Source organism: Anastrepha obliqua, chromosome 3, assembly GCF_027943255.1.
Source record: "Anastrepha obliqua isolate idAnaObli1 chromosome 3, idAnaObli1_1.0, whole genome shotgun sequence".
NCBI classification, from domain to species: domain Eukaryota; kingdom Metazoa; phylum Arthropoda; class Insecta; order Diptera; family Tephritidae; genus Anastrepha; species Anastrepha obliqua.
The window spans coordinates 103,212,090-103,236,660 of NC_072894.1; the positions used below are offsets into that span (position 1 = coordinate 103,212,090).

A 24,571-nucleotide genomic window follows, 5' to 3' on the forward strand; every position below is an offset into this window, starting at 1 on the left:
TAAAACCGAAAAAAGTCATCCCAAGTACACCTCGCATCTGCTTTAACAAATGAATTTAGATTTTTTTTTTTTAGATGATTCTGTGGTGAGTTATGATGTGTACTGGAAAACAATTTTTAATTTTTCGAGGTACCTCCGAATAAGTGAAGCCAAGTAAATAAAGATTGTCAAAAAAGTCTTGCGGTAATTTTATTGCATTTTCAATTGTTCATAAAATTGGTTATAATAATGCGATTTAAGTCAAATATGTGCCGTTTTGTTCGATGACGAGTTCCCAACGAGATGCCAACTTCATAATGCCCCTCTTACAGAAGCTCGCTTCCCTATTGTCAAAAAACTTGGAGAGCCAATTTTCACAGGACTCTCTTGTGGACAACTTCCGACTACCAAGCTCGTTCGCCATGGACAGAAATAGGTGGTAATCACTTGGTGCGAGATCCGGAATATACGGTGGATGCAAAAGAATCTCCCATCCGAGCTCCCGGAGCTTCTGGCGCGTCACCAAAGATGTGTGTGGCCTGGCGTTGTCCTGATGGAAGACAATTCGGCCTCTGTTGATCAAAGATGGCCTCTTCTGCATGAGTGCTGCATTCAAGCGGTCCAGTTGTTGGCAGTACAGGTCCGAATTGAGCGTTTCGCCATAGCGGAACAGCTCATAGTGGATGATTCCCTGCCAATCCCACCAAACACACAGAAGAACCTTCCTGGCCGTCAATCCAGGCTTGGCCACCGTCTGGGCAGCTTCACCGCTTTTCGACCACGACCGTTTGCACTTCACGTTGTCGTAAGTGACCCACTTTTTATCGCCAGTCACCATCCGCTTCAAAAACGGGTCGATTTTGTTGCGATTCAGAAGCGATTCGCATGCATCCATACGGGCAAAAATGTTGTTTTGCGTCAAGTCGTGTGGCACCCATACTTCGAGCTTCTTTTTGAGTCCAAGCTTCTTCAAATGGTTTATAACGGTTTGATGACTCATGCCCAGCTCTTGGCCGATGCTACGGCTGCTACTATGTCGGTCTCTTTCGATCAATTCAGCGATTTTATCACAATTTTTGATGACAGGCCTTCCGGACCGTGGCTCTTCTTCGATCACCTCTGCACCAGAACGAAAGCGTTGAAACCATCGTTGTGCGGTGGAAATGGAAACTGTATCGGGTCCATAAACTGCACAAATTTTATTGGCAGCATGAGATGCATTTTTGCCTTTATCGTAGTAGTACTGTAAAATAAGCCGTATTTTCTCTTTATTTTGCTCCATGTTTGCGACGCTATAACTCACAAACGACTAAAAGCAAACAACAATTAATCAAACACGTGTTAGCACGTGAAAAGAGCTTTCCAAAAGGCTCTAGCGTGAACCGATGCGACGAATACAACTAGAACTACGCACTTGCAAAGACAAGCTTGCGGAAATACCGCAAGACTTTTTTGACAACCTATATATGGAAAGGTAGGTGAAATGGTTGAAGTGCATCTGGCACTCCTCAAGTAGCACTAAAGCGCCGTTTTTGTAAAGTATATGGATACATAACAAAAATTTCTGCAGCAGTAATGAGCATTGGCTCTACTTCTCCTTACTGTACATTCATTACCTTATTATTAAGCTTGATTTTGCATGCGTGTGGTCGTCACTGGTTCGTGTATGAGTGTGGTTGTCAGTTTGCCTACTTTCACGCGCTACAAATTGCACTTGCTGTCCGACGAGTATTCCCTTGTGTACACATAAATATGCACATATTTGTATAATACACAGGTATGACTTGCATATGATAAATTATTTGCTGATTTTCTCCTTAACAACAAAACAATCAGCAGCTAACATCTTGGCAAACTTGTATGCAAACATACACTTGCGGACAAAATAATATAATCGCAATATTTATAACAGTCTTGCTGAACTTTCTTTGTTTTTTTTACCATTTTCATAAGTTTTTTTAAGAAAAATATAACCTATTCCGTAAGAAATATCACATAAAGCAAAGTTTTGGGTAGGTCGGTAAGGAAACTTAAAGGAAGAAAACCATCTACAGGCATCCACTGCGTAGTAGAGAAGGGAAAAGTGATGTAGGCTGGAAAACTGCCTAAGGCTATCGCGCAAAGGCACACCACACCTTAAGGAACCTTAGCGCCACTAAGCGCCTAGCCGATAGACCCGGATATTTAAAAAAGTGTCTCTTTCTCTGCAGGATCCCCACAGCTTCTGTAATGAGAATTTTACGGAGTTTCTCCGCATGAGTTTTGATCGCCCAGTGACCGGTGAACACCGCTATTAATTTGGAAATTGAATAGCAGGGGATCTCCAACATATAATATTAAGCGTCCTGCTTCTGTCGTACTGAGGCGAAAGTGTTTTTGATGAAATAGAATTCCATCTGTCTTGCACTTTTTTAAGAAATAAACTGTGCAGCTTCTCTTTTAAGGAAGTATCAAAACGGCGCTTTAGTGCTACTTTAGGAGTGTCAGACTGGCAATTCAACTATTTTACTGGCCGGGCCAGTCAAGATGGAGACAACCAAGTGAAACCAGTTCTGTCGACCCCTTTCTGGCACATTCCCACAACGGTCGATTCTACGTGAACGGAACGACCTGGATTTATATACGACCAGGGACTGTGAACTCAGCAACATTTCGCGTATATGTATGAGAAATGCTTATGCCACTACAACAATAACAACACCAACAACAATAACACCTTCCTGTCAAGTTCATCGGCAAAGTCTTAAACTTAGTAGCAATTTTTTTTTTTTAATTCGATAAATTTTCATCAAAATTTAAAGTTTTTAATCAGAAATCAAAATAAAAATTTGGATACGCAGTTTTATAGCTCATTTAATTTTGGTAGAATAAAATGCAAGTTCAAGTTGCCATTGATTTAAAAAAATTTTTTTTTTTTTGGTTTTTTTTGCTAACTAGATATTTTGGGCTTTTTCTTCCATATAAAAAAAAATCCAGCATTCATTATATTGAGAAAATGCGTAACACTGTCAAAAACTACTTCAAACTTGCACTTTTTTGTATTAAAATTTAAGGGACTATAAAAGCGTGAACCCTAATTTTTCTTTAAAATTCTGTTTAAAAAGTTTGAAATTTTTATGAAAATTTGTCGAATTTTTATTAATCTTGCATAAAGTTTGAAATTTTGACTTCTATTGTACTTTCTTTAATCTTTAATTTCTGAAAACTCCTCAAAAAAAAAAAAAACGTAAGCCAAGTATCGCGATTTCTATTATTTTGTCCGTAGGTGTACCCTGTAATAAAATTCGAATTCTATTATACTTTTTTTATTTTTAATTTATCAAAATTCCAAAAAAAAGCCTTGTCAAATATCGCGTTTTTATTATTTTGGCCGTAGGTGTATGCAGGCACAAAATAATGAAAAGAAAAATAGCCAAATACAGCAAAACCAAGTGATTAAGTCCAGCTAAACAAGCGTGATAATGCAAATACAAGTATTTATATATAAACACTCGCTGGGTATGCAAAGTAAAACATAGTAGAACATGCATATGTATGTATGTATGTGTATACATAAGTCTGCATATTTAGCGTTTATATTTGAAGTCAGCCAAATATATGTACATATGTACATATACACGATCAGCTACACCAACAATTTCTGACATCATTTGATTTTGATTAATTTCACCAATCGACTGGCGGCGGTTGGACAGCCAAATGAACTAATGGAAGATGATACACCTCCTTCTGCGTGCATATGTTCGAAGATATTTACTGGGGTCAGCTCTGCTGTCCATCAAATTATGTATTTCAAATATGTTGGTATGTATGTAAATGCGTTAATACATACCTGTACATGTTTATCCCCGTTATCTAGTTTGGCTAGTTCGCTTTTCGCTTGCCATATTTCAATTATTCGCATATATTACCATTTTTGGGTGTTGCTAATTTTGTAGTAGTTTGATTTTATTTCCACTTTTTTTTTGTTTTGCATTACTCGAGTATGCGTTTTGATTTTCATACATCTTCTGTGAAATTGATTGGAATAATCAATCAAATATTTCATATGCAAACTGGATTTGTGAGTATTTAACTGCAAGCGACAAGACTGAAGATGGTAATAGTAATTAATTTTAGAAAATTTTGGCATGAAAGAAAATGTGTTATGCTAATTTTGTGTTAGCAGTAATAGATCTAGTTGACTTTGAAGAGTGTGATTAGTCAAAACTAAGCAAAGAAGTGGCTTAGTAAGATGGAGCATAGCTGATGTAAATGGCGCATGGTTTTACTGAAATATATGGATTAGTCATAGTTTTAGTCATACAGAGCATAAAAAAAGTTTTAGTCATATAGAGCATTAAAAAAAGTATTTTATAAGCTTATGATAATTTAGCAATTCTGAGGTGTTATGCAAGAGATTTTATCGACTCTTATAATGGAAAAATATTGTATAACACCCAAGATCGATGTAAGCTCGAATAGCTATTTCTGAATCGGCGTCGTATTTATGCCTCTCATAGATCAAATATGCCTCTGAATTCAATATACATAATTGAAAAGGTATTAAGTAATTTTATTAATTTTGTTTTTCCTATTTTTTTTCGGACTACTACCATCCTACAGCGATCGATGCATGATATTAAATCTCAAGTATCTTGCCAATAGACGCACCGTTCAGTCTTTGATGCTTGTTTCTGATGTTACTTGTGGTTCAATCTTCGAATATAGTTGATCATATAGCCAAATAGCCTTGACATTTACTGACTTTAATTACAAATCGTACATAAAAAATTACCATTATTGATACAAAAATTAAGTTTGACTATTTCTGTGTACTGCATCCTGTCCTTTGCCATGCCAATGATGTAGCCAACATTTGGAATTCCGGTCCATTGTCTACTTTTACGTAGCTTTGAAAATTATTACCTCGTCTTCCTTCATTCTTTCCTTGTAAAATAAGTTGAAGTAATTGATTTGGGATTTCTCGTGATATGACCCAACAAGGATGTCTTCTTTCTCTTTATGGTTGCTAACAGCTCTCGATCACAATACACTCTCTGTAGAACCTCATTATTCGTTACACGATCAGTTCATGGTATTTTTCAAACTCACCGATATAGCCAAATCAAATGCTTCAAACTTGTTGATATCTGCCATCTTATAGGTCCAAGCTTCCATGGCATAGAGAAGTATCGACGAAAGATTTTATTTTACAAATCGTATTTTGATTTTAAGGCATTGATTGTGGTTGCTTAGTGCATTTTTATATTTGAAAAGAGCATTACGTGCTTTGTCTATTCTGATACTTAAATTGTTTAACTCGTTCAATGGCCAATGCGATTACTATAAAAAATGTTCCTGCTAACAATCATATACTTCTTTGTTTTGTGTTGATATATAGTTTGAACCCTTCGGTACTTTGGCTAATTTTAGTTACCAGTTCTTATAGTTCTGCTAAACTATCGACTATAAGATAAATGTGTTCTACATACCTTTTGATGATCATAAACATACCATTCACTTTGACATTTTGTGCTTCAATTGTTTGACCCCAAGTTCTTGAACAGTAGGCTTCAATGTTCCTTACAAAACTTTACGCTTTTGCTATCTACTTAAAGTCAAAGCAGTAAAATAAATGACAATAACTTTGCCACAATTATGTATGTATGTTAAGTATCAATTACAGGCTACTATACAATTACATATATACCTTTTGTATCCTAAAATTGAGTCCAATTACTCATAATATCTCTCTTTCGCTCTAGCATACGATATATGTAGTTAGCCAATTTTGTTTTTGAATAACTTTTTTACTAAATAAATAAAAAAGAAATATTTTGAGTGTTGAAAATATTTCTATTTTGACCTTTACGCGCTCCAAGGCTCATCAGTTTAGAAGTGTTAAATATAATTGCCCCACGACGCCATTAGTCAAAATTAAAAATCTTCCGACAGGCTGCTTTATTCCGCGCCACCGTGTACATTTATCTAGTCTGTAAGGTTATTGTAATACCGGTACATACCTATGAAATGAGACGACACATTTTTCCCATCCCTCAGACAATTTGTGGATACCGCACCAAAAAAATTGTCCGCCTTTGGCCGCAAACCAATCATCGAGCCATTTTTTGGCTTCTTCGTGAGAATTGAAGCGCTGCTCGGAAAGTGCGTTGTCCATCGATGCAAACAAATGATAATCGGAAGGCGCCAAGTCTGGTGAGTAAGCCGCATGCACCAGCGGTTCCCAATTTTACGTCTCCGCCAATTCCCGGGTCGCTCTTGTTCGATGTGGCGGTGCATTGTCATCATTACTTTGTGGTGCCGATCGGCATATTCTGGGCGTTTTCGGTGTATAGCGCTGTTCACATCGGCCAATTGTCGTTGGTAGCGTGCACCATCAACTCCGTCAACTGGTTTTAATAGCTCGTACCAAATCATACCACGCTGATCCTTGAAAACACACAGTATTGCCTTGCGGCCGAAGCGATTTGATTTGGCCGTTGTTTTTGGCTTATGGCCGGGCGGACCATACGATCGTTTACGCTTGGGATTGGAGAAATACAATAATTTTTCATCACCCGTACCGATTGGATGCAAAAAAGATGCAAAAAGACTTCCAGCATTTCACAAGTGGTTTTTAGGTTCTCTTGCTGCGTTTCAGTCAGTTCATGCGGCACCCATCTTCCGACATTTAAAATCATGCGCTGTCTTTCAAACGTTTTGAAATGGTTTTTTAGGTCACTCCTAACTGCTGTGCCATCATTTCTTGCGTTTGACCATCATCTTCATCCAACAATGCTTGCAATTCGGCGTCCTCAAACTTTTTCGGTGGCCGTCCACGGTTCTCGTTCTCCACGCTAAAATCACCACTTCGGAATTTTTCAAACCACCTGAAGCACTGTGCTCTACTTCTTCTTCTGGCTTCATAAGCATTTGATGAGCTTGAGAAGCGTTTTTCTTCAATTGATAACAGAAAATCAACGATGTCCGCAAATCGTAGTTTGAAGGCACGAAATTCGACATTTTTAAGAGCGACAAAAATGCATTGTTGTATGAAACGTAACAAACAATTAACTGAATATTATTGACAGATGACAGACGAAAAAAACAAGACATTTGGGAAGGTTTGAATATACTCCTAGCGACATCTAGTGAATGCCTGTGGAGCGGCGACCGTTGTTAGAAGAAAACTGGTGTTTCATGCTCGGAAATTTGAACCTACACACTTCTGAATTGCAACCACGAATCAATCCTTTCGGCTACGGTGATTGCAACATTAATATAATATTAGAACTAATGTAATCATAACTTGGAACCAAATTTTCTAAGAAATAACGACTAAGTCTCTGACAAATTAATGGCTTGGTGTCCAATAACTATAGAGTTAGGTGGCGAAATAATTACAGAGCTGTGGAGTTATAGGTTTATAGGCTAAAGTTAAAAAGTTATAACGTTACAGAATTTACACATGTTTGCATTTTCCTTGAGGGTAAAAAGCAGTTCTTACGTGTGGAGGCAAAACCGTTTTCGGATTCAATTGAGTGACTCCAAAACATACAGCAAAAACCTAATCGGGTTTCGAAAAAGCATTTCATAAGATACCCATATATGTTATTAATTGGCAAAAACTGAGTACCGCTAAAATCATTTTTACTTCGATGTTTACTCGTATAAACCGAGTAATTAAAACAAATTATATCCATTAGGCAACATTGTTTCCTTAATATTCAGTAATAAAATTTAGGTGTAGGCTTCTAGAGTAGCAAATAGCGCCCGCAATTGTTATACCTACATCGTAAAAATTCAAATAAAATGCAAACAGTAACAAACAAACAACGAAAAATAAACTCCCACTCGCCGAAAACTATTCCTAAGGGTGAAATTTATTTATAGCTAGAAAGTTTAACTGCGGAGAAGGATAGAGTAGAATAGCAAAACTTGTGGCAAGTCGTTAATTGAATAACGTTTTCGTAGGCTGAACTTACATACATCAATTTATTTATTCACATTTTTCCATTAACCCTTAACCACCTAGCGTCGGTCACGGTGACTCTGAGCGATCTATTTTTTCAAATATTTCCGTTACTACGCGGGCCCCACGCCTGTGACTCTGTGTACCTTTTCTCCTCCCTCTTCAGTTTGCGCTCTGCGCTCGGCCAAGCAACACATGCGCGCAGTGAAAAGAATCAGGTAAATATATATCTTATGCGGTCCTGGTGACCGACGTTAGGTTGTTACGTTTCTTTTAGTGTTAACATTTTCTTATCGTTTTTTAGGTTCAGCATGTCTCAACGTGATCGAAATATCTGTAGATGGTTAGAAGAGAGTGACTCAGATGCTGAGGATCAAAGGGACGAGCCGGAATTGCCAAATGAAGACTGCAGTGACGTAGAAGATGTACCTTTAGACCACGTGATTGAAAGTGAGTGTCAATCAGACTCTGAAATTGATGTTGACGAGTTATGTGAAAATAATGATGATGGTGATGTGCCAGTTGATGATCAATCTTCAGATGACGATGTTCCATTGGCAAGATACCGGAACTATTTCGGAAAAAATCGGTTCCGTTGGTCGAGCCAACCTCCAGTTTCGCGATCGAGGACTTTGCAACACAACATCATTCATCAACCTCCAGGATTGAAAAGGAACTTCAGAGATGTTTTGAACAGAAATACAAAACCATCCGATATTTGGCAGTTATTTTTCATTGATGATATGTTAGAAGAAATTGTTAAGTATACAAACGAAAAAATTATCAAGATAAGACCAAACTATCAAAATCAGACATGTGTTCATGACCTCGACGTAATGGAGCTAAAAGCTTTGATCGGTATGTTGTACTATACCGCAATTTTCAAAGAAAACCACACACATTACACATGTTGGTACAGCACAGATGGCACAGGAAGAGAGATTTATCGTTGTATAATGAGCAAGAACAGGTTTGAAATACTGCTGAATTGCCTTCGATTTGATGATGCGAGCACCAGAGATGAACGCCGTAGCACTGACAAAGCTGCACCTATATCTCAGCTGTTTGGTAAGCTGATACAAAACTGCAAAGAAGTTTGTTCAATTGGCAGTTACGCTTGTATTGACGAGATGTTGGTGGTTTTCCGTGGGAGATGCGGCTTCAAAATGTACATGCCGAAAAAACCCAACAAATATGGATTAAAAATTATGTGCATGACTGACGCCAGAAATGGATATCTTGTTGATGGCTACATATACTTGGGAAAAGACTCAGATAGCCAAGGCTTGCCCGATGAATACCAACGACTGAACAAACCCACGCAATCAGTTTTGCGACTGATTGCATCGATTGAAGGAACCCACAGAAATGTTACGACTGATAACTGGTTTACTTCAGTAGAGCTAATGAAAATCCTGAAGCAAAAACAGCTGACACTTGTAGGGACCCTTAAAAAAAATAAAAGGGAAGTACCTCCCCAATTTCTACCTAGCCGTCACCGAGACGTTGGCTCTTCGATTTTTGGATTTACGTCAGATGCAACATTGGTGTCTTATGTACCAAAGCAAAATAAATCCGTGCTTGTTCTCTCCAGCATGCATCACATGCCAACCATTGATCCACAAAAACAAAAGCCAGAAATGATCACTTTCTATAATAGCACCAAAGGAGGCGTCGATACATTAGATCAGAAATGTGCCATTTATTCAACTTCTCGACGCACACAGCGCTGGCCAATGGCAGTGTTCTACAGAATGCTGGATGTATCTGCGGCAAATTCATACATCATCAGCAACATGAATCAAGCTCAGAGAAAGGTGCCCAGACTGAATTTCATGAAACAACTGGCTAAAGAACTTATCGAACCTCATTTGAGACGCCGAGTGAACCAGTTTGGATTGCAGAGGGATCTTCAGAATGCTATTCGCCGGGTTCTCAAAATAGATGAAGAACCAAGATCATTTTCGGCAGGCAGCTCTGATAAATTAGAAACTCGCAAAACTTGCTCAACGTGTGACCCAAAAAAAAAACGTAAAACATTCCATTTGTGTTTTCAGTGCAAAAATCCAATTTGCGTTGAATGTTCTCAAAAAATGTGTATAAGCTGCCGCGACAAATTGTAAATGTTAGGGGGCTGTAATTTTGTAATGATTGTGATTTGATTGTGCCAATGATAGTTTTATATAAGAGGTTATATACTTAAGTTACTAAAATAATTAAAAAAATATTGATCTCATTGATTGTTATTGCTTAGCTCTCAGTTTAATAAAGAACCTATAATTTGCTGAAATATTTGTAAGTGAACTTTGATTAATAATAATAAAAAGAAAAAAATGTTAATTTTAAGAATTTATTAAAACAATTTGAAATAAAAACAACTAAAGAACTTAATGTGGTTTAATTTTTTGCCAATTTATGACTTTTTAACCTTGTTAATAGTACTTAAACCCAAGCGGTCACCATGACCGACGTTAGGTGGATGTGTTACTGGAATACACGTTAGGTGGCTAAGGGTTAATGAAATTTGTACTCGTATATGTCTTTCCCACGGCAGAGCATAGTATATAGCTAAGTGAAGTTGGGAATTAACTTGATTACAGTGCTTTTTGAGCACGTTTCTGTTGCCTTTGAGACGTTTTAAATTATTTCATTTATTATCCGCTTAATTTCATAATCTTTTTATATACATACAAACCACCCATAAATAATTATTTTTGATAGTGCAGTGGCTAGAATGTGCTAGTGTAAAAATGTTTCAGAAAATGCATTCTTTAAAAATGCCACAAAAAACTGTAGAAAAGCTCGGAAAAAACAAGCGCCAATTTTCTGTACGCCAAATCTTTCCTGGTTTTTAGATCTAAGTACAAACACTCAACTTTCTTCATGCGCGGACATACAAGATAAAGGAGTTAGGAGGAGACGAAAGTGAACTTTAATGTTGCACTAAATAAACAGTGGAGCTACTGAATAGTAAGTAGGCCGATAGTCTTAGTAGCTAGTGCCTCTTTTTTGTAATATAGTTATTTATAATTATATTTCATTATTAATAAATAAATAAATAAGTAGGTAAATGTATGGATGTTAAGTAAAATTTCAAAAGAGGGTAAATATTTAGGTATGCCGGTGTATATAGTGGCGGTCAATGTACTTGAGATAATCATTCGGTTGCTTATGGGGTTAGGGGTAGACAGAATTTGCAAAAAAGTGGATTTCTTTTTTTGCATTTTCTTAAAATACAATATCTTAAAAAAATGTGTGAAAGTTTGAAGTGAATGCGAAAAATACTTTTCGAGTTATTCAACAATAAATAAAAAGCGCTCGGGCGCTCCGGAGCTCGATAGCAAACCTTTAAATGCGTTTGCAGCATATACATTTATCTTGCTTTTGAAAAAAATAAAAAAGCCGTGAATGATCGAAGGATTTTTTTGTTTTTCAAAAATTTCGAGTTTTTTAAAAAAGCTTTGCTACAAAAAAAAAAAAACATAGCATAAATTCATCATATTTCGACTTGACTTTAGTGCCTTAAATTATCTATTAGTAAAACTAATATCTCTTAGCCGATTGATTTTAGATGAATCTCCAAGGACTTGTGATGACTTCTGGAGAAAGGGGCGATAACTTCTACAGTTATTAATTTTTTTTTTTTGAAATTTTACTAAAGTCAAGTAGAAATATAACGTATTAATGCTATGTTTTTATTTTTGTAAAGTAAAGCAATTGACTAGCAAAAACAAATTATTGAAGATCATCATTTTCTGACTACACCATCTCTGACTACCCCTAACCCCTGATGTCAACCAAATATTCAATATGAAATGAAAAAAATTAAAAATTATCGCTTCTGAGCTTCTGAAGATGATTTCGGACTTTAGTTGAAATATCGGCCGACCATATAAATTAAATAATATAAAATTGGTTCTAAGCACAAACTCTCAACTTTTTGTATTTCCGACCAAAAATTTTTTTATTTTTTGTGTGAATGATTTTTTTTTTTTTATTTTATGAATTATCAATGAGTAGACAGGAAGTACAGGTGTGGATTGAAGTTGATATATTGAACAGTTAAAATATTTTTGTTGTGAAAGTATTTGAACGAGTACGTCCATTGAGTACACGGAGGCAAGTACACAGGGGAAGAGTATTCTAAAGCAAAGGATTCAGATATTTTAATGTCGTGGAATGCATTATAGGTATAGCTATAGTACACAGACTCATTTTTTTATTTCTTGTAAAAATGAGTTGTTTATTTCAAAAATTATTAATAATTTTGTTATTTCTTTTTTTAAATTGTTTTAATAATGAATGAGCAGCCAGAAAGTACCAGTTGTGGATAGAAAAATATATATAATTGGCGCGTACACCCTTGCTGGGTGTTTGGCCGAGCTCGTCCTCCTATTTGTGGTGTGCGTCTTACTGTTGTTCCACAAATGGAGTGGCCTACAGTTTCAAGATGACTCCGAATGGCAGATATTTTTTTAATGAGGAGCTTTTTCATGGCAGAAATACACTCGGAGGTTTGTGCCTGCCGAGGGGCGACCGCTATTAGAAAAATGTTTTTCTTAATTTGGTGTTTCACCGAGATTCGAACCAACGTTTTCTCTGTGAATTCCGAATGGTATTCACGCTCCAACCCATTCGGCTACGGCGGATAGAAATTGATACCTAATAAAAATACTTTTTTTTGGAGAATCAACTTATAGAGGTGGTACACAGAGAAAGAATATTCTTGAGTTAAGGGTTCAGAGGTTTTCTTATTATGCAATGCCTTATTGATACATTTTTTCTGTTAAAAGTGTTGGATGTTTCTTCCATATAGCAAAATGGCGAGCATTCATATACGGAGAAAATACGCAATACTGCCAGCAAAGAAAAAATTTTCAAAAATCAACGCGATAACTGAGCCACTTGAAACTTGAACTCTCATTGGACTAGAAATTCAATGGATTAGAAAATTGCATACCCGAAATTTTTTTTAAAATTCTGCATACAAATTGCGAAATTTTGATAAATAATTGCTGCATTTTTTTTTTAGTACGCTCATAATATAATATAGATATAAATAATTTGATTATAAATCCTTATTTTTGTAGGAGAAATAACTATATTCTTAATAAAAAATTGCTAAAATTAAATAAGAAGGAAATAAATTGTCAATTGTCCTTTCGTTAATAACCACTGGGACGGTACAGATACTTAACGCAGTGTACATTCGTAATTCATGAAAAAAGCAATAAGAGCCATCAAGTTCAGAAACTAAAGTAACACCTCAAGCGTATTATGTTAAAACCAACCGTACTCTTTATTGTTGCATTTCACCCATCTAAGCCCTCATTACCCTCAAAAGGGGCTCAAAAACGATATATAACAATTACATACAAAAAATGTAACTAAAACATATACCTCTCATACTTCTAACCTAGTCCGCAAATACCACAAAACTTCAATTGTTTACCACCCCATTCACTGGTTGACTGGCCTGGTTACCCTTAGCAACGCAAACATTCCAATACAAAACAGAGAACGTGAAAAACTACCGAAGGGAAACTATGCCTACAAACTTTGTTACTTAACTGTGAAAAAGCAAGGAAACAAAAAAAAGAAGAGCTGACACGAAAGGACCTGCCGTCGTGATGGCTTGTTATCGAACATATGCTCGCTCGTTTGACTGTCGAACTATTTGTGTTTCAGTTAGTTGATGGGTTGACATGGCACTGATGGAATTCGCACAAAGCACTGAAAGTTAGTTTAACGTGTAAGCGACGGCACGCGGCAGCAAACATTTTTGGAGGTGACTAAAAATGGCAAACAAATTATGGAAAATATAAGGAAAATTCCGCGCTTAGTATGTGAAAAAATCTTAAAAGGAATAAGAAGAAACTATAAAGTGCTTAAATCTGAAAAGTAGAGACCAGAAAAAAATGCAAAATAGTGCCTGAGCAAAGAAGAATACTTTATGTTTTAAAATTTAATTGCGGCTGCCTGCCTTGAACATGAAAGGTGTGTCAAATTCAGCTTAGTTTTATGAAACGAATGTTCGGTTTTTAGCAGTTTAGTTTTTGTACGCGGGTGAGCTTGGGAATACAAAATAATGTGGCAGCGATTTTCTTTCGCATAAAACGTGAATTGTAACAGTTGTTGTGGTTGCTTTTTTTGTGGATACAAATCATACTCGGCATGATAACTGGCGCTGAGGGTAGACAAACACATACTTTGTTGGACTTAAAAAAGCAGCAATGGGCTAAGGAACGTGGTAGGTATTACATAGTTAATATATGTATTATTTTTTGATAGCTAAGTAAGTATATGCTAAAAAAAATATTTATTCGAGAAAAAATTTAACAAATTTTTTCAGTTCAATTTATTGTTTTGCTACGCAAGTTGTACTATTTATTGTATTTATTTATTCATTAATTTAAATTATCTTTTTAGAAAAATGTGGTTCATTCTTTAATAATCTTATTAATTCAAGTTTCAAACTTTGTACAAGATTTATAAAAATTCATAAAATTTTAATCCAAATTTCAAAACTTATAATCAGAATTTAAAACTAAAATTTGGGTACGCAGTTTCATAGCTCATTCAATGTTACTGCAATAAAGTGCACGTTTGTATTGGCTGAAAACTGTCGTTGATTTTTGATAATTTTTTCCGAACAGTGTTGCCTATTTTCATAATATAAATCAACCATATAAAATCGTGTATTTGCTATATGGAGGAAATGCGTGATACCATGACTGAAAAAATTATAAAAAATCAAAATTGAATCCGATATAGTATATACCTACAAGATTTTTTTTATATGGAGGAGATAGGCAACACTGCCAGGAAAAAAATTATTAAAAATCAAAATTCGTCATTTTTTTCCTGACATTGCTGCCTATTTTCACCATATAAAAACGAACTTATAAAAACTAAAAATTGATCATTTTTTCCTGGCAATGTTGCTTATTTTCACCATATTAAAAAATCTTGTAGTTGCTATATGGGAATAATGCGTGACAACGTCAATGGAAAAAAATTATAAAAAATCAAAATTGATAATTTTTTTCCGACAGTGTTGACTATTTTCACCATAAAAAAAATTTGTATATACAATATGGGAGTTAATTTTGATTTTTTATAACTGTTTTCAATAACGGTATCAATTTTGATTTTTCATAATTTTTTTCCTGGCCGTGTTGCCTATTTTCACCATATAAAAAAAAATTGTGTTATAGCAAATAACGAAATGAGTGACACCGCCAATGAAAAAAAAATTATAAAAAAATAACGAAATTTCTGGCAACTTCCAACATGTACTTTATTATATTAAAATTTAAAAAAAATAAAAAAAATTTAAATATTAAAATTAATTGGACTATAAAATTACTTAACCAATTTCTTAATTCTGATTAAGAATTTTTAAATTTTACTGAAAACTGGTTTAATTTTTGTATATTGAAATTTAGATTTAAATGGTTTTTGGTTAGGCAATGAGCGATATAAAATAAGCTATGTAACTGAAATTAAAATAGTTAGGCTTATCCGATTTAATTCAAAACTCTTTCAGCTAATCTTAAGTTCTTTTACAATAGAATAATTGTTCACTTGTGGCGATGCGGCTTAATGATCTCTAATATTTTGTTGACATTTTCGACCATTGACTTCGCCATCTATGTAACCAGAAAGACCTCACCGTTTTGCAAAAGCTTTCGTTACTGTATTGGATCCATTAATAGCATAAATTTTGTCGGCAGCTTCTTTCAACTATTCACCTGAGCTTTAGTAGTGCTGAGGAGTGAACCAAATTTTATCTTCCCTTACTTTTATTCTGAAACTCTTTAGTATATATCTGGGTCCATCAAATATGAGACCATCACAAAGTAATGTCATGTCAGCATCATTTCAAGAAAACACTTTAAAGAGCAGATATTATTTAAGTATAACTTTACAAATACTTCGCTGCTTTTTAATCCTCCGTTGGACACCATACCCGGCCGGTCCAATTGGTAGTTAGCTAGATTTCATAGGTTATGGGTGTTGAAGTGGTATTTAGAACTCCGAACCAAAAAGTGGCTAGTTAAAAACCCTACAGCTTTGGGTAGCTCCCCTCTTTAAGGTAAAACTTAACCAAATTCAGCTTAACACAATTTCGTTATGTTTTATTTTCCCTAAATAATTTTACTATTTACTGAAAATATTGCAGTTTATATTTACTTTCTCAGCAGAGGAAATCGCCCGCATGGACGAACTTATCTCCTCCTCCCATCATCATCAGCACTCTACCATGGCATCTTCGCACCATCACAAAATCGAACGCACCTCCATACGCACCTACTACTCGAACCTGGATGTAAGCCAGTCGCAAACACAAAATCACCAGCGCAGCTCACGCCAGCAACAGTTTCGCCAACAACAACAACAAATTCCACAAGCAATCCAGCCCTACGCACCGGAATTGGTACCACGCTATCCGCAACACAATCCAAATCCTTATGCCGTGCCGTTGTCTCAGGCCACTATGCATCCGCAACATATGGCACGCCAGAAGCAAAAAGTACTGCGTGGCGGCAATAGTTATGATTATGAGCTCGAACGCTATATTGATGTGGTAGATGATGAGTCTGATTATGAGGATGATGAAATCACAGCCAGCTATCAGCGTGGACAACCGCCAGTTAGACGTGCTTCATTTATGCCACGCGCACCTGGACGTCGCAATCATACGACCAGCATGATGTCACAAATTCCAGGACAACGCAATGCTGCCTACGATGAGTTGATACTACCAGGTGCTGGTCTGCAAACGGCTAAGGCGCGCATGCAACACGCAGCACCAGTGCATTTGCAGCAACCACAACACCCACAAATGCGCATACGAAGCCCGAGTTTGCCTATTATACGCCACGAGGACTACCGCACGCGCCAGGCGCAACAAAAGTTGGCAGGGAAGCCGAAAGGAGTAGAGAAAATACCTACACAAGCCACACAATTAACGCCAGCGGCATTTGATGGTGGAATTCCTGTGGGTGCACCTAGCAACATGCCGCATCGATCTAATAATGAAAACAATCCAGGCAATCCTGGTTGCCAGGAGGAAGACACGTCGGGCTATCGCAGCGATTCACCGAAAAATGCACACACGCCAGAAATCTGGTACAATGATGGCGCTAGCCTGCAAGGCAGCAGCAGCACGACGAATAGTGGCGCTAACGGTACGGATGGCAGTGGCGTTGGCGTTGGAGTGGGTGGAGCGCCCGTTGCTATTGGTAGTGTGGGAGGCGTTAACGAAGTGGCCGATGTCATTGCGAGGCGCACAAAAAGATCGATAACGGGTCAACAACTTGTTCAAAACCAAAAACAACAACAAGTGCAACAATATGCATGTGATGAAGAGCAGCAGCAGCAGCAGCAGCAACAACAAATTTTGAATTCCACCTACGTTGTGGCACGTACGTATAACAGCGGCATGGAAGACAGTTGCCAGGGCAGGTAAATATGGTTAACAACCAAGCGGTGGGCGCTTGTTTTATCGAATCGTCTGTCAAGACGACGGTTCCTAGGCTTCCCTATGACATTTTTTCTATACACCTAAATTCCTTATCTCTTTTCTTTGCAGCTATTACATGACGCCACAGAGTCCCTCTAACCACAGTACACGCGATATATCCACTTCGAATACCTATCCCATACATCCAGGCGACCAACACGACTACTACGCAACCACAACGGCATCACAGCAGGCACATGAGGAACGCGAACGTGCCAAGTGGTCCAATTACAATAACAGCAGCGTTCATAGCGAGTACTCGCTAAAACAGAACATCGGTCCGAACTGGCTGAATCGTGGGCTACACGAACTGAAAGACAGCGAAGACGATACGCAGTCCATGCACTCCTCTTATATACGCGGCCAAAACGCACCCGTAGATCCAGTCACTATGGCCGAGCGCATCGATAAACGCCGCAAAGCAGCCGAATACCATAACGCAATCAAGCAGCAGCTACACGAGCGTGAAATGCAGCGTAAATGGGAAATCGAACGACACAAGCAGGAGGAGATGCTGGAAGATGAACGCCTGCGTAGACAGGCACAACTCGAGCAAGAACGTTTGGAGTGGGAACGCCGCCAGCAAATGGAGCGCGAACAGGTGCAACAGAAGAAGCAGCAGGTTATGTTGGATGCGATCGCAAAGGCTGAAGAAGCAGCCAAGCAGGAGAAGCAACGCAAGAGAAAGCAGCGAGTGCCAGCATTCGAGCAGGAACAAGAGAAACATGAGCAGCCAACACAGTTGGCAGTTGGAAATAAAGTGGCAGTAGAAACGGAAGCTAAAGAGACGTTAGCAAAAAGTAACACTAGAAAAATGGTCAAGAGAAGTGTACCAGCAAACCAAGTAGTTGAGAAATCTGAGCTGACTAAACAATTTGAGGTTGGAGGGAAAACTGAAAAGCCGCATAAAGTACAGGCAATACGGTTGCAGAGTATTGAAGAGCCCGCTGAGCAATCAACGACTCCACCACCGGATGTGGAAGAAGCAATGAAAATTCAAAACCGAGTAGCGCAGACAAATGCGAAGAATGAACAAATGAGTCGAGAAGCGGAGGAGGTTGAGGAAGAAGAAAAAGTACTCATTGGCACGCCCATAAATATGCGTCGAAATGTCAAGAAGAAGACCGTACACGCTGCCGATGTGAAGAAGGATTCCAAAAAGCAGCAGCTTTACGGCGATGCACAAGAAAATGTTGCAGTGATCATGCAACCAGCCACACTGATCCCACTGCCCGTGACCAGCGACATATTTGGGCTGCAAAACGCCATAGGTAATTTACAAATCGCCACCTATTGGATGCAGCAGCAGCTAAAACCGAACACAGCCGCTTCGACGATGGACTTTTCTAAAACTACTGGCGATGGCACACAACGTACGAACACCTCGATCTCAACAGAAGATGGCTATCAGATGGAAAGTGTTGTAGAGGATGAAGGAAAGGGTGTTGTGGAAGTTGGCGTTCAACCGGTTGTTGAGAAGCAAGACCCCGACGGAATAGTGCATAATGATGGCAAAGTCGAGCGAACTAAAAAAGAGCTGGCGCTCATTCCACTAGAGGCTGCAGGCACAGTTGACACATCTAAACTGGCAATTAATCAGCAAGCACAGCAGGATGTAGAAACACAAACGGAACTGCCACTAAATTGTGATCTTTGCTTGTTTCACGACAATTTCTATAAAGTGCTGCTAAAGCGTGAAGTTTCCACCACAACAACAACGCAAACTTCGAAAAGTAAAAGCAAACCCGCTAAAGAGGCGGACAAAGACCAAGAGATGACGACTACCACCACTACCACAACAACCACCACCTTCAAGGCGAAGGCCAAAGACAAGGATAAGGACAAGGAGAAGGATAAGGAGAAGGACAAAGATAAAGATAAAGATAGAGACAAAGACAAGGAACGCGACCGTACCAAGCGGAGCCAGAAGGATGGCGGCTTACACAATGCGAATGTTGCCATAAGCACGCACAATAACAACAACCACAAGGTAGACGATCGACCTAAGTGGGGTGTGAATCGGCCTGTCGTGCAATATGTAAAGGCTAGCGAACGCGACCCATTCTATTTACGTAACAAGAAGAAGCATAACAATAATCAACACGTCAAACCGTCACGCTCACAGTCGGTTGATGCACGCCTAGATAATGCAATCGCCGACACTGAAGATGGCGGAGAGTTGCGTGGTGCAGATAGCGCTTGTGAAGACGAAGGCACGTCAAATGTGGAAGAGGGTTTCTTACTGAAAGCGCGTAATGTTTGCACTGAAATTTTACCCATCAAGACGGATGAGAAAGGACGCATATTCTTGAACTTTCACGAAGCGAGCGCCATTATGAACGAGGATGAAATCAAGGATAAGCTGCGTCAACGGTATTTTAACTTTGGTCGAATATTGCCGCGGCGTAGTTGGGCCTCGGCAACGCAGCAGGGTTTGCAATTTCGAGCAGTGGCAGCGACCGCGGTGGCAACACAACCAACCGCACATCTAGCCGATGATTAGGCGGGGCGCATTGTTGAGAGCGTTGCGAATTAGGTGAAGGGAGGTGGTGAACTGAAGTGCATGCACTCAATGTATTGCAGAACTGGGTAGATGTATGTTTCTTTGAGGAAAGTAGAAGGTTTAAATTATCAGAAACATTGGATAGAATGGATTTGGGGGTAAAGCAGATGACTTTGTTGTCCAAACCAAGCAGTTTAAAAATGTTCGAGAAGTTGATATTTGATTATATTTTGTCCAAAGTTAATATTGACTATACTTTTTTTACCTGCATGGAATTAGGCAATGCTTTACTTTGATACTGACGATTACTTAAAAAAACCCATAGAATTTTCGGTGGTGCTGCTCTTTTAATCTAATAGCTTAGAGATTAAGAAAGACTAATACATTTTTTTTAAGTGTTGAATATTGGCATTTTCCCAAATTGCTGCCTACGAAATTGGCTTGAGTATAAGAAGAAGTAAACTGAAAATATTTTCGAACATTTTTTATTTGGAGATTTATTAAATGTTGAAAGTTTTAGTACAGAGTTTTTAAAGTGAAATATCTTCTGTTATTTGAAATACTTTTTGAACACTTTTGGAAAAAAAAACATTTCTAAATATTAAAGATTGTAAAAAAACCATTTTTTGCTATAATATTTTATTTTTTAGAAACTGTTTTTTTTTTATTTGTTTGAAGAGTAGATTTTATATTGAACATTTTTTTTTTCTAAAAATTGTTAAAAACAATATTTTTTTTTGTTTTACGATTTTTCAGAACTTTTTCAACATTTTTTGAAGTGAAGGCTTTATGCTAAAAAATAAAATACACAAATTTATTGTATAATAATATAAAAAATAACCGAAATATAATTATTTTTTCATAATCTTTCCGATATTTTTTTTAATTTGTTTGAAGAATAGATTTTATTTAAAAAATGTTTTTATAAAAGATTTTTAAAAACAAAAATATATTTTTTCCCGTTTTTTGGAATTTTTTCCTTTTGGAATTTTTTAGAAATTTTTTTAATTTATGTGAAATGGAGATTTTATGCTAAAAATTTAAAACAACCAAATTTGTTGTATAGAAATATTGTATTAAAAATAATAAATTTTTTTTTCACAATCTTTCCGAAATTTTTTACATTTTTTTAAAGAGCCGATTTTATGTTACAACTTTTTTTTTCAAAGATTGTTAAAAAAAATTTTTCGTTTTAGTTTTTAGCAATTCTTTAGAAATTTTTTTTAAATTTGTTTGATGAGTAGATTTAATGGTAAGTAATTTTATTTTTATTTAGTGTCTAAAAAATTTTTAGATTGTGTTTTTTTTTTTGATTTGTTTCAAGAGTAGATTTCATGCTAAAAATTGAAAGAATCAAATTTGTAAAAATTTTAAAAATAACCAGAGAAATTTCATTTTTTTTAATTATATACCGAAATTTTCAACATTCAATAAATCTCAAAATTATCCAAAAACACAATTTTCAGAAAAAATTACGATAATGCTGAAAACTTTGCCTCAATTTGAAATGGAATCGCTCAAATGGGATCAACAGAAATCAATGTTAGATATATTTTTAAGAAAAATATTCTGGCTTACTGGCACTTGACGATTTATAGTATTCACCTCGTTTCCGTGTCTACAATGAAATCGTCTTACTTTCTATAATCCCAACTACAATGCAATCCAGTATGCGGCACTTTCTGCTTGAAGAGAAGACATTCCCATTGTAATAATTTTAAATTTGTTTTTAATCATTTTTACCTTCCCTCCTTCTTTATCTCCTCAAATATTAAAAAAAACTGGATTAAAATATTTACTACGTTCTATACCTAAGTTTCAAACCACTTCCGAGATACAGTGTTTTTTATAACGATCTAAGAAATTGCCCTTGCATTTTTAGAAAATGAAGCCTGAAGTCCTCGATAATCTTTAGTCGGGGGTAAAGTTGGGCAATTTTGATAGTGAAGGTCCGACCAAAGTGGAATCTTCCGAGCTCTTTCCAAGGGCTTCTGCTTTAAAGTCTAACTTCTTCTCAGTGACCTAGGCTACATTACTTTCAAAATATTTACTTTAAAGATTATTTAGAAACAATATTTAAAGAATAATTCCAGTACATCTTCAGAATCTTTATTAATATTACCATTAAGCTACCGCTTACTGCAACCGAAAGAGATCTGTTGTACAATGCTTTTTTTAAATGCTATTGCATTCTGTGGTTCATTCTTCCATAATTTGGATGAATGCACGGCAATACCGCCAAGAAGGGGCAACCTTTTTCGGCTTAGTGCAGGACACTCACAATAAATGTGGTCTGAATTTTCAATGGCCATCGGCAGAAGATGGTCTTAGAGAGGCCAATTGTGCTTAAGTGATAGCTCAGGCTACAGTGGCCTGTAAAGTAACCAGTTAAAAGTTTTAAGTATATGTACTCCACTGAGCGAAAGTTGCTTATCAGGAATTCCGGCATTAGGAATTTTTTCGCCTGTCGCCATAGGATAGAATTTCGCCAGTACTCAACGAATTTTTTTCCTCACACTTTCTGAGGAATTCGTTAATGTAAGTACACATAAAGGCCCAAAACCAATTAGAGACTTAATTACCCTTTTGATCAGCAATTTTATTTCCCTCACATCACTCATGTCCAGGAACTCAATTTAATAATAATTTGTGGAAGTTACCCAGCGTATTACGCAGGTTCAGGCAGTCATTTACCACTTTTGCGGTGATTTCAGTTGATAGAAGAGCTTTCAAAGCTGCCTGACTTTCTGAAAGTATGCAAATGTGGGTTGTTCTCATTTTCCTGCGTAGGCATTCCCTCACATATCTCGATTGCACTTATTTCTGTCTGGAAGATTTTTGGGTAAAACCCCGACTCGATCAGAGTCTTCATTAGTACTTCACTGATTTGGCTAAAAATTAAATAACAATTATCAAAATGTATCCAATTCTGAATAATTACCGACATTTTCAAATATTTTGCTTCAAATTTTAAATTTATTAAATTTCATTGCTTTTTTATTTTGTTGACAAATGCAATAAGCGGACTTTTCATGAACTTGCCATAATGAAATCAAATCTTCATACTAAAATTCTAACGAGGAAGAGTTGCTCAGTGTTACCAGGCAAAGATTTTTTACTGAGAGAATTACTGACTGAAAGTTCTACCTAAATCTTCTAAGCTGGACACGTAAAAACATGCAAATTATTTTGAGAATATTTCTATGCCAGTGAGACCACGGATTTGTTCAAATATCAAAAATATCTCAGCCTTAAACGCTTTAATTCGAAATAAGCAACCTCAGTTGATCTCATACTTGGATTGAATTATTGGGCTTTTCAACAACGCAAGTGACCTTACAAGAAGATATATTCTCTTGTGCGATTTTATTCTAACGTAGATATATTTCTTTTAGAATATTTAAGGGTCTAGGTTACTAGAAATTGTATCTTCCTAAATACCCTTCATCTATTTTCCTAGCTTCTTAGCAAATAGCCTTTTCTAAATGCCACTTAATTTGCCAATTAATCTCTTGATGGTGATAGCGCCACCGATTTCTTAAAGGGTTATACACCTTGTGAGCCCGAAAAAATGGACGATTGTCATATTTTTTTTTAAATACGTTTTAGAACCTTTATTCAAATGAGGCATGTATCATATTGAAGGGTAACTCTCGAAGAATACATTTTGGTGTTTTTATTTTAAAAAATGTTATTATTTATTGTTGATATCGCCCCTCCCCCGAAACGCCGTTTTTTAGAAGAGGCTTGCGGTGAAGAGAGAAGAGGCTAGCGCATAAGCAGCTCAACTGAAATGAAAAAAATTAAATGATTATTGTAGAAAAATTTTTTTTAGTGATTCTGAACAGTTCATTTAGCCAAAAAAAAAAACGTTTTCTCGATATAAAAACCGCTTTGTACCAAAACAACTATTTTTGAGGGGCTGAAAAATTAAAAAAAAAAAATAATTCCAGCGAACTATGCAAATATTTTTAAAAAGTGAACCGTTCAGATTCACGAGGTTGTAACTTCGAACAATTAAAAAAAAGTTTAGGCAAATCGGTCAAATAGTTTTTGATAAATAATGATCACCGCGACGGTAATTTTCAAAACACACGACTTCGAGATAATCGCGGCTAAAGTTTTGCGTGCACTTCTCGTTCCAAGAAAGGTCGCGCGCTTCTACGGTCTCTAACTTTCGGTATATTGCTCCGACCTTTATGATTTTTGAATTTATATTTTTGAGATGACGTACTTTTAGAATATTTCTACCATGAAAAACCTCCTCATAAAAAACCATCTGCCGTTCGGAGGCAGCGTCAAACTGTATTTTCCTCTGTTTATGGAAAACATAAAGATGCATATGAAAGCAAATGACGCTAGACTATGATGCGTCTAGCATATTTCCTCTTCTTACTTCAGGTTCAGGTTCAAGTTTTATGTAATTGCGTTTATGAAGGCTCTTTTGAGAATATTTTCTATGATGAATTCTTTTGAAAATGAAATATGCATGTGTAAGGAAACTTGTATCAAGGTGCCCACTAAAGAATATTTCTACACCCACATATATGGAGGCACCCGGTAATTGAGAGTACCCATAGCTTAAAGAAGTTGGCACTGATTTGTC

At 36.7% G+C, this 24,571-nt stretch overlaps 1 protein-coding gene across 1 annotated transcript; it reads left to right on the forward strand.

The window, feature by feature from the left end:
• Nucleotides 1-14,045: 14,045 nt before the first annotated feature.
• On the forward strand, nt 14,046-19,965 carry LOC129242846 (putative uncharacterized protein DDB_G0271606). The gene is made up of 3 exons (XM_054879718.1): nt 14,046-14,183; nt 16,141-17,404; nt 17,532-19,965. Exons 1-3 carry the CDS (start codon nt 14,108-14,110, stop codon nt 19,963-19,965), a joined length of 3,774 nt encoding a protein of 1,257 aa, XP_054735693.1. The 5' UTR covers nt 14,046-14,107.
• The last annotated feature ends 4,606 nt before the right edge of the window (nt 19,966-24,571 follow it).

What these genes read in the sequence shown, in the direction of transcription:
- LOC129242846 (XM_054879718.1), top strand. Translation starts at nt 14,108, where the DNA reads ATGATAACTGGCGCTGAGGGTAGACAAACACATACTTTGTTGGACTTA. An exon ending in GCAATGGGCTAAGGAACGTG is followed by an intron (nt 14,184 to 16,140) that starts GTAGGTATTACA and finishes CTTTCTCAGCAG; the next exon opens with AGGAAATCGCCCGCATGGAC. An exon ending in GAAGACAGTTGCCAGGGCAG is followed by an intron (nt 17,405 to 17,531) that starts GTAAATATGGTT and finishes TTTTCTTTGCAG; the next exon opens with CTATTACATGACGCCACAGA.